Raw genomic sequence first — 15,531 nt, forward strand, 5'->3', positions numbered from 1 at the left:
AAATGAGCCGAGGTGGCGCAGTGGTTAGAGTGCAGCACTACAGGCTACTTCAGCTGACTGCAGTTCTGCAGTTCGGCTGTTCAAATCTCATCGGCTCAGAGTTGACTCAGCCTTCCATCCTTCCGAGGTGGGTAAAATGAGGACCCGGATTGTTGATGGGGGCGATATGCTGACTTTGTAAACCGCTTAGAGAGGGCTGAAAGCCCTATGAAGCGGTATATAAGTCTAACTGCTATTGCTATTAACAAGGACATGACAGCTCATTTTAATGGGCAAAAAATTTGATCTCAGTGGTATGAGCACGGTATATGGCACACTGTATTAACCCACAATTTTCACAAGAAGGGGGAAAAGGTAATCCTTTTCCATTAAGTGACAATTCTACACATTTGCTTAATATTTAGGATGTACATTTCTCATGGTTCTCCAAGTAACAGATAATATTTATGTCCTTCTAGGTACTGGAACAAGATCAATGCTGCTGATGATGATAGAGAATTATGAAACATATCTGCAAATCTGAGGATGGATAATATTCATTTTTATTCCCCCATTTCACTCAGCACAAATAATGAAGAACATTACCGATAAAACTATTATAGAACAGTGAAGTGAATAATGCATGTGAGAAATAACTGTTTAGGAAATATGCAGAGATTATTTTCTTTTTCACGAAGATATATATGCTAAGCATTCTACCTAATGCTGCCTCCAGCCGTTACAAAATTATTTAAAAATGCTTTAAAAGCAATAATGTTTGGTTTAATTTTTTTTTTTAAAAAAAACAGGGGTAAAATTCAAAACATGAAATCAAATCCTTCTCAAAGGCATTAGAAGTAAACCTTTTAGATATGCAAACTATACTGCTAAAAAGATTGAATCTCTGCCAAACGGTACTGTATCTTCATTGTGACCTGTAGAAGGTGAAATAAATTTAACTTCAGGGGATAATTTAAGTTAAACAAGAAAGATGTATCCTAAAATTATATTTTAAAAACGCTTCAATTGTATGTAAGGAGGAAAGTGTAAGTAAGGAAAATTACCGTACTCAGCCCATACTGTTCCAAGGACATACATTTAAAAAAAATGAAACCTCAGTCTTAAAAGACGTTGAATTCTATATCATAATACACTATATCTGTGCAATTGGAAATTAATAATGATCACAAAAGGGTCATCTAGATCAGTGGTCTCCAACCTTGGCAACTTTAAGACCTGTGGACTTCAACTCCCAGAGTTCCTCAGCCAGCAAAGCTGGCTGAGGAACTCTGGGAGTTGAAGTCCACAAGTCTTAAAGTTGCCAAGGTTGGAGACCACTGATCTAGAAGATTGATTCTCGAAGAGAATCAAAACTATAAACAGGAGTTCCACCGTATAACGAGAAGAACAATCTAGTAACTAGCTTGATAATCGGCATCGGCAGGTCCAGGGCTGGCTTCCCCTCTCTTGCACAGACGAACGCACCTAGATTTTTCCCACCGAATAGTACCCATTTATCTACTTGCGATACATTTTCAAAATGCTGGGTGTGCAGGAGTCAGGGAACAAGCAACAGGAGCTCATTCTGTGTCATCCATGGAGCCAGACTCAAACCGTTAAAGTATAGACCATTTCTGGCGGGCAGTTCTAGCATTGTTAAATGTGCCCCCACATCCTCTGGTCCTGGACCCCTTACTCCCCTGTCTATTCAAGTAACAATTACGTTTACTAGTTTTAGCAAGTTACATGTTGCAACCTGTTTTTTGAGGGGAAAAACAGTAGCTTATACAGATCCTACTCCATAATGTGATTACTACCACTTCATCTATATACTACGGTACTTCTTGTTGTCATGATCTTTAACCGAGTGAAATGCAGGAGTTGTGACATCAGAAGTTACCTCAAATGGGCTTACTTGCAGAATGCATTCAAAATGTGTGACCCGTGATTCCCGAGAGAACGAAATTTGGGAAACTGATGCCTTGCTTCATTTTCAACATTCCATTAGTTTCCCAGCCATCTCTCTCTCTCTCCCACCAATTCCCAGCAGCAGCCACTTACCTGCGAAAAGGAAAAGGAAGTTTTCTGCTCCCTGCCAGATTCCCAGAAGGGAACTCTGTGGGGAAATCAGCAGGAAGTCAGAAATCTCTCCTGCTCCCATTGCTTTTTTGGGGAGAGCTAACTTTGGTTATTCTGTTTCTCTGCTTAGGTAAGGAAATATTTCTGAAGTGACCCAACAGGGCACAGGTTGTCTAATTCATAATAAAGGGATACTTTTGAAAAGAAATATGAAATATAAATCAGAACCATGAGATTCAAGGGTGGGAATATTTCATTCATTTATTATAGTGGCTACCTGCTTCCTATTTAATTTAAATTAGAATTAGAATTTTATTATTTGTATGCCGCCCTTCTCCGGGAGGACTCAGGGCGGCGAACAATTCAAGGGGAAAAAGGGGAACATAAAAACAAAATACAAATAATAAAATGATCTTGTTGCTCCTTAAAGTGTTAAAATCACATAATTCTCGTAAACCTCAAGAACTGCCCCCATTTTTAAAGGTTCAGTCCGGATGTGCACAATTCTATTTCATTTTCTTCACAGTAAATTTTCAGTACTGATTCCTGACAACTACCTGGAAAAAATGCTTGGAGTTTTCTTGGCGAGATTTGGGAGTGATTTGCCATTGCCTGCTTTCCAGGGCTGAGAGAGTGCGTGACTGGCCAAAGTTGGTTTGGTTTCCAGCTGGTTTTATGCCTAAAGTGGGACATGAACTCTGTTGTCTCAGTTTCTAGCCTACTGCCTTTAAAAAGACATGACATAATCCAAGTTGAGCCTATGTTGTGTAGCACTAGATAAACCAATTTTATATCAGCTCCAGAAGGTTCATCCATTTTACCAGCCTCAATACAATACCAGCTCGAGGGACGATGCTAAAGTTAGTTAGTTTAGTTTAGTGTATGATTGCTAAATGTTTATAACCTGTATTTGCTCTGGGAGGTTGGGGGGGAGGGGATGTGGGACAGGGGGGAGGGAGAGAAGGGGAAAGGTATATAATTGTAAAACTTATTAAAACTTTTAATAAAAAAATACAAAAAAATACTAGCAGTCTAAACCAAATCCTGTACAAATAATATGTTAACATTTTTTTGACATTTTATAAGAAAATATCCAACATGAGCAAGCTTTTTAAAGATATTAGATACTGGTATGTAAGCTTCCTTTGGAAGTTACTTATAGTTTTTGATAGCTTTACATGCTTTCCTTTAAAATGAAATATAGATGTAAAGTTCGTAAATATAACTTTTAAGTAATTATCAATCAAGTAAAAGTAGTGATGCTTATGTACATGATTCTGTAAACTCTTATTTAAAATTCAAAACTAAGCAGTTCTACTGGATACTGTCAGCAAAAAAACTAGCGTGAACTAGATTCTGGAGGATTTTATAGGTCAAGAAGAGCCATTTTAAGTAAATAAAGTCTGAATGGCAACCACCATAAACAAACCAAGTTACCATACACATTCCCCCTGTCTGGTATCAGCCAGACTCCATGGAGCAAACGTTGTACCAGCTGTATTCTGTTAGTCAAGCATGCAGGAGACCAACAGAAAGGATGCTAAGGCAGACTAAACAGGACAAACCCATAGGTGTTAACAGGGACTTTCTCCAGTGCTAGGACAGAAGACAAGGAGATTCTCTGGAAACAACCTAAAAGCAACTAATAGCAAATCTGGACCAAGCGTAAGTAAAACACTGATATAACACATCACTTCCATGCATCCAAGTGAAACTATAGTCAGGAGGAAATTACAGAAAAGTGACCGAGTATCTTAAATAGTTAATAAATATTTGCATTGTTCATACACCAGGAAAATCCCTGGGGTTTTCATTTCATTGGAATTTCTCCTATAGAAATCAATAGTATTAAACAATAATATTTGGTCTTCTGCAGGCAAATACTATGCTCTTGTGACTGTATTTTGATTCTAACACTGTAACAATCGACTGAAATTTGCACCAACTCAGCTTAACTTGCAAGAATAACCTGTGTGTATGTGCACATGCATGCATAAGTTAAAAAAAAGTTTTTAATAGCCAACTTTTATGTCATTACAAAAAGGATTCTACTATTCCATTAGGTGGCAGTGCGCGATCAGTAAATTAGGCCTCGAAGAAACTAAGCTAGCCATAAAATACAACCTTCCACTGTAATTACATTTCCCTCAGAGTTATTGCTATGAAAGTAACATAATCCCAAAGAATTCACTAGCTATTTCTAGCCAGATGAAGCATATTTATGATTGTTCCTTACCTCTCTGGGTTTTAAGGAATTAAACACCCAGGGGTGTTTTAATTGCTGGCTCTATGGAATGTGTTAGGGAAATTGTGGGAGAGATCCAGTTAGGTCTAGTGATTAAGGGACCAGGTTGGAAAGTGGGAGACCATAAATTCTTGTTCTATCTTTGGCATGAAAGCCAGCTAGGTGACTTTGGGCCAGTCACTCTCTCTCTCAACCCAACTCACCCAAAGGGTTGTTGTTGTGGGGAAAATAGGAGGAATGTGTTGAATACCTTGACACCGTGACCCAAAAAATGCGCACCTGACAACAGCGCGGCGACAAAACCACGGTGATAAAAATGCGACGTTGACAGTGCGCCCACAAAGGCGCGGGGACTGCCGCGAACCGGTTGAAACCCACCCCTGATCTGTAGCAATATAAGGAAAAGGAGCTTATGTAAAGGGCCAAGCATTTGATCCTTCAGTTGCAATGTGAAGCTATACAGAACAGCAGACAAATCGCCTGGGTCTGATTATAAATCTCAGCTACATTCACAATCTTTTTATTTGAGTAGGTCACAGTAAGAATTCCTGACAAGCAACAGAGTTTATGTTTATGCAAATGACTGTAAAGGTCCATTCCATATATTCAGTTTTCATTCAGTACTTTAAATATACAAAAAATAAAAATAAAAAATCTCGCAACTGGCCATTCAAAAGCAACTGTTTTATTTTGTGTTCCCACTCACATCTATAAAGGGCTTCCACCAAATAAATGACCACTGAATACATTTTCGGCTATAAAATATTCAACTTAATAATAAAATACTTGAAACCAGGGAGAAATCGCCTGCAATGCATATAGTTAAGCTTTTGTTTCAAAAATATTTACTGCATAAACCAACCAAGGATGAAACACCCTGATAAAAATAAGATCATCACATTTTTGGTTTCTTAAGGCCATAAAATAAACTTTGCTACTGAAGGGCTAAAGTAAATAGTTTAGAGAAGATCATAATCTTTTGTGAAAAACATTAATACAGAAAAGTTTGAATATTCCAGAATATGAACAAAAATTAAAAAGCCAACGAGGTTTTTCTTTCTAACTTTATATTAAAACAGACCAATTTTTAGTCTGTGGATGCAGATCATTCCATTGCTTCCTATTATAATTGTAACCTCATAGACAAGGCAACAATCCCATTATTATGCTAATAAACACAACAGTAAGAAAACATACTGTCTTCATTTAAAATTAATTTTGTTCTTTATCTATGCTAGATATAAAATTATTTTCCAGAATAAACTGTAAAATAGCCAAGGGTGTTTGGGTTGCAATGCTATCGTGCTTGCAAAAAAAAATTAGTTGAATCCTGAATAATTTATAATCCACTGAGATTAGTAGAAAAGTGTTAAAGTATCAAAGGTTTAACAATAATCTTTTTTAATGGGAAGGCATTTCTAAAGCATCAATCATAATTAAAGGACCTTATAAAAACACAGGTGAGCCCCATACTGGAACTAGTGAAAGTTGCTAAAGTTGGAATTTACGTTTATTCCAACGGACAGTAAAAATACAATTAAGTCAATAATATTATTGGATATAGTATTTTATTTTATAAGGAACAATAGTAGCAGCAAATATACAGCATTTATATCAAAATTTAGTTCTCTTTTAGGAATATTTTAATAGCATACTCTGTGAGTGTTACTTTTTAATTGCAGCATATCTGACAAGACTTGTTATACTTTGGCTAGCTCACAAGCCTTAGTGGTTTATTATTCCTATCTATACTATGAAAGCAGGTCTTAACAAAACAACAAATCAGTACTAATTTATCAAAATGTCACTACTGAAACTTTGTCCTAATGTTTATAGGAATTTAACATGACCACTACCAAGAACAATAGCATTTATGGTTAGGAAAACCATTAAAATTTCAATGAAACTAAAGTACATAATGGCTAGAAATATGTTTCATTGCTAGAAATGCATACCGATTGAAATGTAAAGCTAAAGTATAAATTATCTAATATATTCTGCTATACAATATAACAGTGGTCTCCAACCTTGGCAACTTTAAGACCTGTGGACTTCAACTCCCAGAGTTCCTCAGCCAGCTTTGCTTTGCTGGCTGAGGAGCTCTGGGAGTTGAAGTCCACAGGTCTTAAAGTTGCCAAGGTTGGAGACCACTGCAATATAATCTATTAAAAGTACAAGGCAAAAATTGGAGTATTGGCTGTTAGACAAGACTGTCACTTACAGAACTGTTATACTAAGGCAAAACTCCTACCCCTATTCCAATTTTTATAGTATTTTAGTAATTTATTAGTCTTATTTTGGGTCCGTTCTGCAGATTAGGCAAAACAAACCAATATCTGATACTGAAGCCTAATTCAGATGTTATAAACTTAGGACAATAGAGTGATCTGGAATTAACCTTTAAAAATGCAATGATCTTCTTTAATTCTAACTCAATATTCTCAGAATCAATGCTAGTATCGTGGGGTCTGATATCATATATTTTAATCACTTCCAGACTTGGAAAACCTGAAAATTAAAGGTAGTCATACTTTGTAAACCAGGATACGAAATCAAAATCTGATTATGGCCTGGGACATGCTGCCAATAAATTACAGCCTAAGATCGCGCACTCTCCACTGAATTAGACTTGCAACTAGATGTCAAACAAATTTACCAGAATGTATATATTTCCAAATAGTTTACCATCTTCATCTTTTATCAAATGGGAAATTGAAATGTTTTCCATGATTAAACCAAATTCCCTATCTATATTACTGGTTCACCGACAAATGTGAGCCAAGGTGGCGCAGTGGTTAAATGCAGCACTGCAGGCTACTGCTAGATCAGCAGTTCAGCGGTTCAAATCTCACCGGCTCAGGGTTGACTCAGCCTTCCATCCTTCCGAGGTGGGTAAAATGAGGACCCAGATTGTTGGGGGCAATATGCTGACTCTCTGTAAACCGCTTAGAGAGGGCTGAAAGCCCTATGAAGCGGTATATAAGTCTACTGCTACTACTACTGCTATTTAAATGTGCGCCCGACAAATGCGCGCACACAAAAGCGCGCCATCAACAAACAACATAGTGGGACGCAAAAACAACGTTATAACCCTAACCCTATCCCTAACCCTAATCGCGGTTTTGTTGGCGCGCATTTGTCAGGTCACGATATTACTTTCCTCAAATCCCAGGTTCTAAAATTTGTGGAATTCATGCAGGTAAAATTCCTAGGAATATGCATAAGTGTTGAGTACTCACTTGTTTATCTCAATACCAAGAGGATTAGCGGGCCGTAAAGACAAAGGGGGCATCCCTTTGTTTCTGTCTGTGCGCATGTCATAGTAGTTGATTTCATCCACCCAGATAGCAGACTGGTCTAGGATACCTAGATAAAACAAGCACACATTGGGCATAACAATAAACTTTGCCCAGTCTCGTGAGGTTCTGAATTGCTGAAATACTTTTTTTTTAAAAAAATATTGAATCTAAAATGTATTTCTATATATAATGGCTTGGGGGGGAAAAGAGGAAGAACCTAATCTGGACGCAATCTTATAGAGTTGTTAATGGATTTCATTTAAAAAAAAAATAGTTCTTTCACATTCATTGTTCTCTTTTATTTTTGTTCCAAAGGTGCTTTTTCAAAAGGCAACTGGACTTTCGCCAAGTCCACTGCCTTTTGGAAAAGCACTTTTGGGACCACCAGGATTTGAATGACTAAGAATCTCCACTGATATTTAATTTGGTGGGGGGTTGCCACTAAAACGCAAATGTAAAAGGAAAAAAGTTAACTCACAGGTACAAAAGCTGCATGTTTTTCTCCTTTTCCCACTGTTCAATATCACAAATTGAAACAAATAGTACAAGATAGGATAACAAATAGGATATAGGAGTAAACATACAATTAAGCTGTGCTATCATAGCATTGTTATTTGGAACTCTCATCAATTTATCAAAATTGATTCTTCATGAATCTGGGGGTTATGATATTAGCCTGAGAACAGGCAGGCCCCCAATCTCCTGGCTTCTCAAAGATACCTTAATGAAATCATGATCAATAACTAAGAAAAAACTTTATATTGAATATAAGCCTTTTTCTCAGAGAAGAGTTCAAACTATGTGGTAAAGAGCTGTTGCCCCCATCTTGAATGGTATGACTGTTGTGTGTTTCTAAATTATGTATTGTTATGTATTGTTTTTATTTTTTATTTTTTGTCTGTATCCCCCCCTTTCCCTGATTTGATTTGTTAGCCGCCCTGAGTCCCCTTCGGGGGAAAAGGGCAGCATATAAATATAATAAATGATAATGATGAATGATAATGATGATAAAGTAATACTTTACACAATCTTGAGTTTAATTCCAATATATTCATTCGGGGAACTTCAAACAGGAAACCTGCAAAGGCTTACTCCCCCAAACTGCTTATTTAATATCCTATGATTATCACTAAGGGTTGTATCTTATGATTTATGATAAATGCATTTTTATGATGACTATGATAATGATTTATCACTTACAACTTTTATGTACATTGAAAGCTTGTGCACCAATGACAAATTCCTTGCATGTCCAATCACACTTGGCCAATAAAGAATTATGGTTCCACCACAAAACCGCGGTAGACAATTGCGCGCTCGACAAAAGCGTGTACGTGACGTCATCACAGCGCGACGAAAACATCGTGCTGTGAGCGGTAAATTTAAAATTAAAGCGAAAACCTTACCCTAACCCCCCCAAACCTAACCCTAAACCTAACCCTTAACCTAACGCTAAACCTAACGGTAACCCTTAACCTAACGCTAAACCTAACCCTAACGCTTAACGTAACCCTAACCCTAACCCTAACCCTTAACCTAACCCTAACCCTAAACCTAACCCTTACCTTTATGTGAATTGGCTTGCTTTAATTTTATTTTAATTTTATTTATTTATTAATTTTTTTTGTCACGCTGCTGATGACGTCAGGTACGCGCTTTCGTCGAGCGCGGTTTTGCCAACCGCGGTTTTGATGGGTCACGAAGAATTATATTCTATTTAACGTTTATTGAATTAACCACACATCCAGATCTCATCAATAGTTAATTTTTAAAAGCTTAATATATTAAGTGTTAGAAAAAAATATATACAAGTATGGACATATTTATATAGATATACACACCTATTTTTTCAGGCTTCAGAAGTTTAAAAGAAACGGTAGAAGTCCCGTTCCCTCCTGACTTTGTAGTTACGATAATGTCCCCTTTGTCATTCTTAGCTTGACCTACTCGACACACAATTTTGCTGGCAGACATCCATTCAGCAGTGAGAAGGCAATTGTGTCCACAGATTGTCAAGCCTTGGTTAATGAAGATTCAGAGAAAACAGAAAAGCAAAATTTGTTTAGGAAAATTTTAAAAATGTCATTATCTCCAATATATCTGAAATGCTTTTATTTACAAATGAGACTCATATTATGTTTATAGATACACTTTAAACATATAATTTAAATGAAACTTAAAGGGGTTTGCAAATAAAAACTAGATATGTTCAGCTTCACTCTACCTAAAAATGAAATTAAAGACACAATATAAACACTTTAAAAGTCAAAAGTGCCTTTTTGCCATAATTGTGAAGCGAATCACTGCAATTGCTACGTAAGGGAATCATGTAGTTGTTAAGCAAACCTGGTTTCCTGCATTGACTCTGCTTGTCAGAAGCCAATTTAGAAGGTTACAAATGATGATCACATGTCCCTGGGACAGTGTACCTGATATAAATATATTCCAGTTGCCAAGCACCTGAATTTTGATTACATGACCACTGGGATGCTGTAATGTTTGAGAAAAATCACAATAAGTCATTTTTTTCAGTATCCCTGTAACTTTGAACGTCACTAAATGTATAGTTTAGAGTTAAGTAGAGGACTACTCGCAATGGCAGGTAGTTTGATCTGTGCAAAGTCTAATTCCAAAACAATCAACAGATCAGAGTTTTTATCCTTTACAAAAAAACCTAAAAACCACACCTTCCCTTCAGACGGAGAACACCCAATAACTTTCCGTCTCTAACTTGCCTATATATAAAAGGTTCCACAGTTAAAAGTATCTGCTGGGGTGTTTTTTTATGTTGTTAACTCTCTTCTTAACGTTACTTATTAGAATTCAGAGATTTTGTTTTGGGATTAACAGATTCCAAGCCAGGATGCTAGCAGATATCTGATGTTAGATATACAACATGTACATAAGAAGAGATTCCATCTTTATGTCAGTAGTTGGAAGAAGAGGATTGTAGAAAGGTTGAGGAAAAATCAGTTCAGGGGTAACACTTTTAAAGCGAATCCATTGCTCTGTTTCTCTGCTGGGCTCCATTCTGTTTGTGGAAGCAAATCAGGCAGCAAAAGGAAGCTTAACTGCTGCCCTGTTTGATCTGGGAAATTTGAAAAAATTGTTTTCTTAAACTTTCTCTGCATTGGACAGTATGTAGCATTTAGCATGAATTTCCACTTCCATCTATCTTTCCAGCTGGTCAACGAACAAGGCGGCAAAAAATGAAACAAAGAATGGGTTTTGAAATCCCTTTGTTACCTAAGGAAGAAAAAGGACTTTTGTATCTTTGCAATACCTAGAACTCAAAATCAGCATTAAGTTATTTTCTATACTTTGAGGATTTTTAAACCTCCCCCCCCCTTTTAAATGAGTATTGTACACACACATGCTGTGCAGTCATGTGACATCAAGAACACACCACTAGGCAAGGGCACTTTTGCTATCATTATTGTCATAAACCAGAGAGTATGGCTGCTTATTTATCTACTATGATTAGCTTAGTTGCCATCAATGGCAACCCTTCTTCAAATTCATAAGACAAAATTATTAAAAATGGTAATTGGTCCTCACTGATGAAGCAGTGTGGAATGAATGCTACTACTTTTACTTGTGACCTGACAATTGTGCGATAGACATATGCCGATTAAAACGTGATGTCAAAATCGCACCCACAAATTCGCGACGTCAAAATCGCGCCAACAAAACCGCGATGACAAGCACAATAAAATCGAAATTTTTTTAGGGTTAGGGTTATAACGTACGTATACGCGTCCCACTATGTTAAAGGCCCAGCACACTCACTGGGCTGTCTATAGTTAGTTGATGACGCGATTTTTTTCGTCGCACATTTGTCATCACGCTATTGTCAAAAACCAATTAGCGATTTTGACTGCGCGATTTTGACATCGCGGTTTTGTCGGCGCGCATATGTCTATCGCACATTTGTCGGTGAACCACTTTTACTTATTTATTATTTCGGCTGTAAGCTGCCCTCTTACCTGGCAACTCTAAGTGGTTTACAGAAGGTTAAAAATAATATCACAACAATAAAAGCCGTTATGCCAGGAAAAAAAAGACATATGTAACATTCAGCCTAATCATCCATCACACTATGGATGTGGAAAGAACTGCATTTTTATGCTTTCCTAAGATCAGGGAGGTAGCCCTGAGGAAGGGATGGTGCTTCAAAGGTAGGTCAAGTGACAGAGAAAGCGCAAGATAATATCTTTTAATTGATGGGATCCGGATTACATCGACAATATCCAATCTTACAGGATGAACAGAGAGAAGGCTGGTTCTACAAATATGTGAGCCTCCATACATGGTTGTTATATACAGCTTTATAGATGACTATCAGCACCTTATGTTGCACCTTGAAGCCCACTGGAGAACTTCATGAAGAAGTGTAACATCGGTATGTGGTATTGAGACATGCCCATAACTACTGACTCTATTGTCAGTCATAACTTCGTAGTGGTATTCAAAGCCGACTCCATATGGGCATACTGTGATAATCCAAAGACAAGATGAGCAGCTGTGCCCTCCTGGTACACAAAACGAATCTCCACAAAAGCAAAAACCTACCTACCTATCAGATCTGTTGTTCCTGTTCCCAGGTTTTCTCCTCGAATTGTGACCTTAGTCCACGCAATGCCTTCATTAGGAGAAATGCCCGTCACAAGAGGGGGTTTACGTGTATGAGACATAGTTGTCTTTCTTCTTTGATGAAAAGATGCAAGTACTAATTAGCAAAAAAAAACCAATACATAGTTATAAACCATCTTTATAATAAACATAAAATACTCAACTGATATAGTTTGTTAAATTGCAATTATTTATTTGTTGCATTTCTACCTTGTTGCAATCCGATAACTCTTGATGGATCAGAGAATTAAAAGGAAATTAAAATATCGATGGTACGTGTAAAATTACAATTCAATCACTAAACCAGAAAACCCATAGGTATTATAAGATTAATAAAAAAATCATATTATAAAGATAAATAAATGCAATTTTTGACAGAAGCCCAAGCATAAGATTTTCATTTTAGATTATATTTGAGGATACAAATGGTAGCAGTTCTCTATGAATTGGGTTTTTTTTTTTCATGGAAGTTAACTTGATATGGATGCACTAATTCCTACAACATCAAGGGGATTTTTTTTTAGTCACCCTCATTATATGAATTTAGATTTTTTTTAAAAAAAACAACATTTATTCTATGGTCTGTTCACTTCCAACTTGAGATATTGTACATTCAGAACAATAACCTGTGACCTCCAGAGGTTGGCCTCCAACTCCCATGAGGCCAGATTTACAATTTGGGGGTGACTGGAGTTGTAGTCCAAACAATATGTGAAAGAATCACAAATTCTCTAGAACTTATTAAGATTGCTGGTAGCTTCATTTAAACATAAGACCCCAAACCATAAAGATGATCTGCAAAACAGTCTGGCACCATAAAAAAAAAAAAAAAAGGATAGAGGAATATTATGAAATTCGGAACAATTGGTACAAATGGTTGCAAAACAAGAATAAAAGTAATTAAGCCAATATCTCTATCTCTCATCTATCTATCTATCTATCTATCTATCTATCTATCTATCTATCTATCTATCTATCTATCTATCTACCTATCTATCTATCTATCATCTATCTACCTACCTATCTATCTATCTATCTATCTATCTATCTATCTATCTATCTATCTATCTATCTATGATCTACCTATCTATCTATCTATCTATCTATCATCTATCTATCTATCTATCTATCTATCTATCTATCTATCTATCTATCTATCAATCTATCTATCATCTATCTATCTATCTATATCTATCATCTATCTATCTATCTATCTATCTATCTATCTATCTATCTATATCTATCATCTATCTATCTATCTATCTATCTATCTATCTATCTATCTATGATCTACCTATCTATCTATCTATCTATCTATCATCTATCTATCATCTATCTATCTATCTATCTATCTATCTATCTATCTATCTATCTATCTATCTATCATCTATCTATCTATATCTATAATCTATCTATCTATCTATCTATCTATCTATCTATCTATCTATCTATCTATCTATCTATCTATCTATCTATCTCTATCATCTATCTATCTATCTATCTATCTATCTATCTATCTATCTATCTATCTATCTATCTATCTATCTAAACTGTGTATAAAAGTGTGTAAATATAGAAGCCAAATATTATATACATGCACAGATATGATGACGTAACAACGTTGATGTAATGACTGTAAAGTGTTGTAGAAGGGAAAATAATAATAATTAAAAAATCTGATAATTAAAGAAAAATGGATAGAGATCAGGCCCAATGTTTAAAATCCCCCTTCAGCTGCTTTCGGAAAAGGTTGTTTTAGGTCAAACCCTCTCCAACCTCAAGATCGTCAAATCAAAGGGTGGAGCGCAGGGATGCTGCTCAAGTGCTTTGTTGACAGGTTTAACTTGATTCCCTGAGATTTAAAACAGGATTTATGAAGGCGATTCCTGCTTCTAAGATCTCCAACCTTGGCCACTTTAAGCCTGGTGGACTTCAACTCCCAGAATTCCCCAGCCAGCTTTGCTGGCTGGGGAATTCTGGGAGTTGAAGTCCACCAGGCTTAAAGGTTGGAGACCCCTGGACTTTAAGGCAAAACAAGGCTCAGTCGACGGCCACTCTCGCCTCGCTGACAAGCTCGCCATTAAAAAAAACCCACAACGGCAACGCCGCACAACAGCACCACACAACCCCAACCTCTCCCTTCACGCTACCCACCTCCCCTCCCTTCCCCACCCCGGATTCCCACCTCAGCCGACCTACCGGTTAGCGAAGGAGTCAGCCTGACTCTCCCCCCCCTCCCTTCTCCCCGCTCCGCCCCCAGCGTTCGGAAGGGGGGCGGAGACTTCAGATCGGGCCAATCCGCCGAGCGGAGGCAGCCAGGGCACGTGGCAGGAGGTAGCCAAAGACGGCGAGTCCCGAGAGCCCACGTGACGAGACGCAAGGGGGGGAAAGAGTCGTGGCTGGCTGAGGCCGAGCTGTCACTCAGCCACGTCCAGCCAGTGACTTGGCGGAAGAGGGGCGGGAAGGCGGGCGGACGTTCCTATTTATCTTAGCTAGTGACGGAGAGGGCGGGAGAAAGGAAGAGGGAGGAAAGGGCGGGACTTGCTTTTTTGAGGTAATATGGTAGTATTTTACTTCAGAAAAGCTGTCAGTTCGTTCCTCATAATCCAGAAGGCCAACAAGGGTGCTATTTTTCCCCCTTTATTACCATTTAAAGAGTAAAAACCATAAAAAATATATTGGAAGACTGCTATCATGTCTCCCCCGCTTCTCTAGATGCATGACTAGACTAGCCATGCCTGGTTCCTGGGCTTCCAAAAATACAGCCTGGAAAAAATGAGGGGGGGAAAAGTACATAATCATTTTGGCAGATTTTTTTTTTAAAACGTAGTGCTTAAATTTACGTCCTACCGTCAAGGCTGCGTACATAATATTTCTCTTTGTAGCTGTGCTGCATGTCCAATATAATCCTATGAGATACATTCGGCTGACGGAGGATGACTTGCTCAATCACCCAGTGACTTCCATGACTTAGGATAAATTGGAATTTGGATCGCTGGAGGATAATGTGTTTGTCATCATTTTGCATGCTGATGAAAGCAGTTAGTACTGAATTTACCAGAAGTGCGGCCTCTAAACAATATTTAGCATTAAATGACCTTTTAGACTGTTAATTAATGGTGGCGACGGTGAAGTGCTGTTCATTCCTTTGCCTGCTTTTTCCTGATTTAGAAGAAGAGTTCGAGAAGAGTTCAAAAATCTCACGCAAGACATCCCCCTTTGGTTTGCTTGGCAAACATCTTAATGCTTCTGGGAAAAAAAGAAGAGCATTATGAAAATAGCTGCGCAGAATGATAA

The 15,531-nt window shown here is 37.5% G+C and overlaps 1 protein-coding gene across 1 annotated transcript in view; it reads right to left on the reverse strand.

Moving 5' to 3' along the window:
• Window positions 1–14,475, reverse strand: part of EXOC2 (exocyst complex component 2) — an 86,122-nt gene extending 71,647 nt beyond the window's left edge. The window contains exons 1-4 of the mRNA XM_087707534.1: window positions 14,434–14,475; window positions 12,179–12,331; window positions 9,444–9,620; window positions 7,543–7,669 (exon numbers count right to left, since the gene is read on the reverse strand). Coding sequence (XP_087563660.1) covers window positions 7,543–7,669; window positions 9,444–9,620; window positions 12,179–12,296 — 422 coding nt within the window. The 5' untranslated portion in view covers window positions 12,297–12,331; window positions 14,434–14,475. The remainder of the gene's footprint in view (window positions 1–7,542; window positions 7,670–9,443; window positions 9,621–12,178; window positions 12,332–14,433) is intronic.
• Between the last annotated feature and the right edge of the window lie 1,056 nt (window positions 14,476–15,531).

This window comes from Thamnophis sirtalis, unplaced genomic scaffold, assembly GCF_051295495.1.
Source record: "Thamnophis sirtalis isolate CommonGarterSnake01/CBP01778 unplaced genomic scaffold, rThaSir2_p1.2 scaffold_2, whole genome shotgun sequence".
Taxonomy (NCBI): domain Eukaryota; kingdom Metazoa; phylum Chordata; class Lepidosauria; order Squamata; family Natricidae; genus Thamnophis; species Thamnophis sirtalis.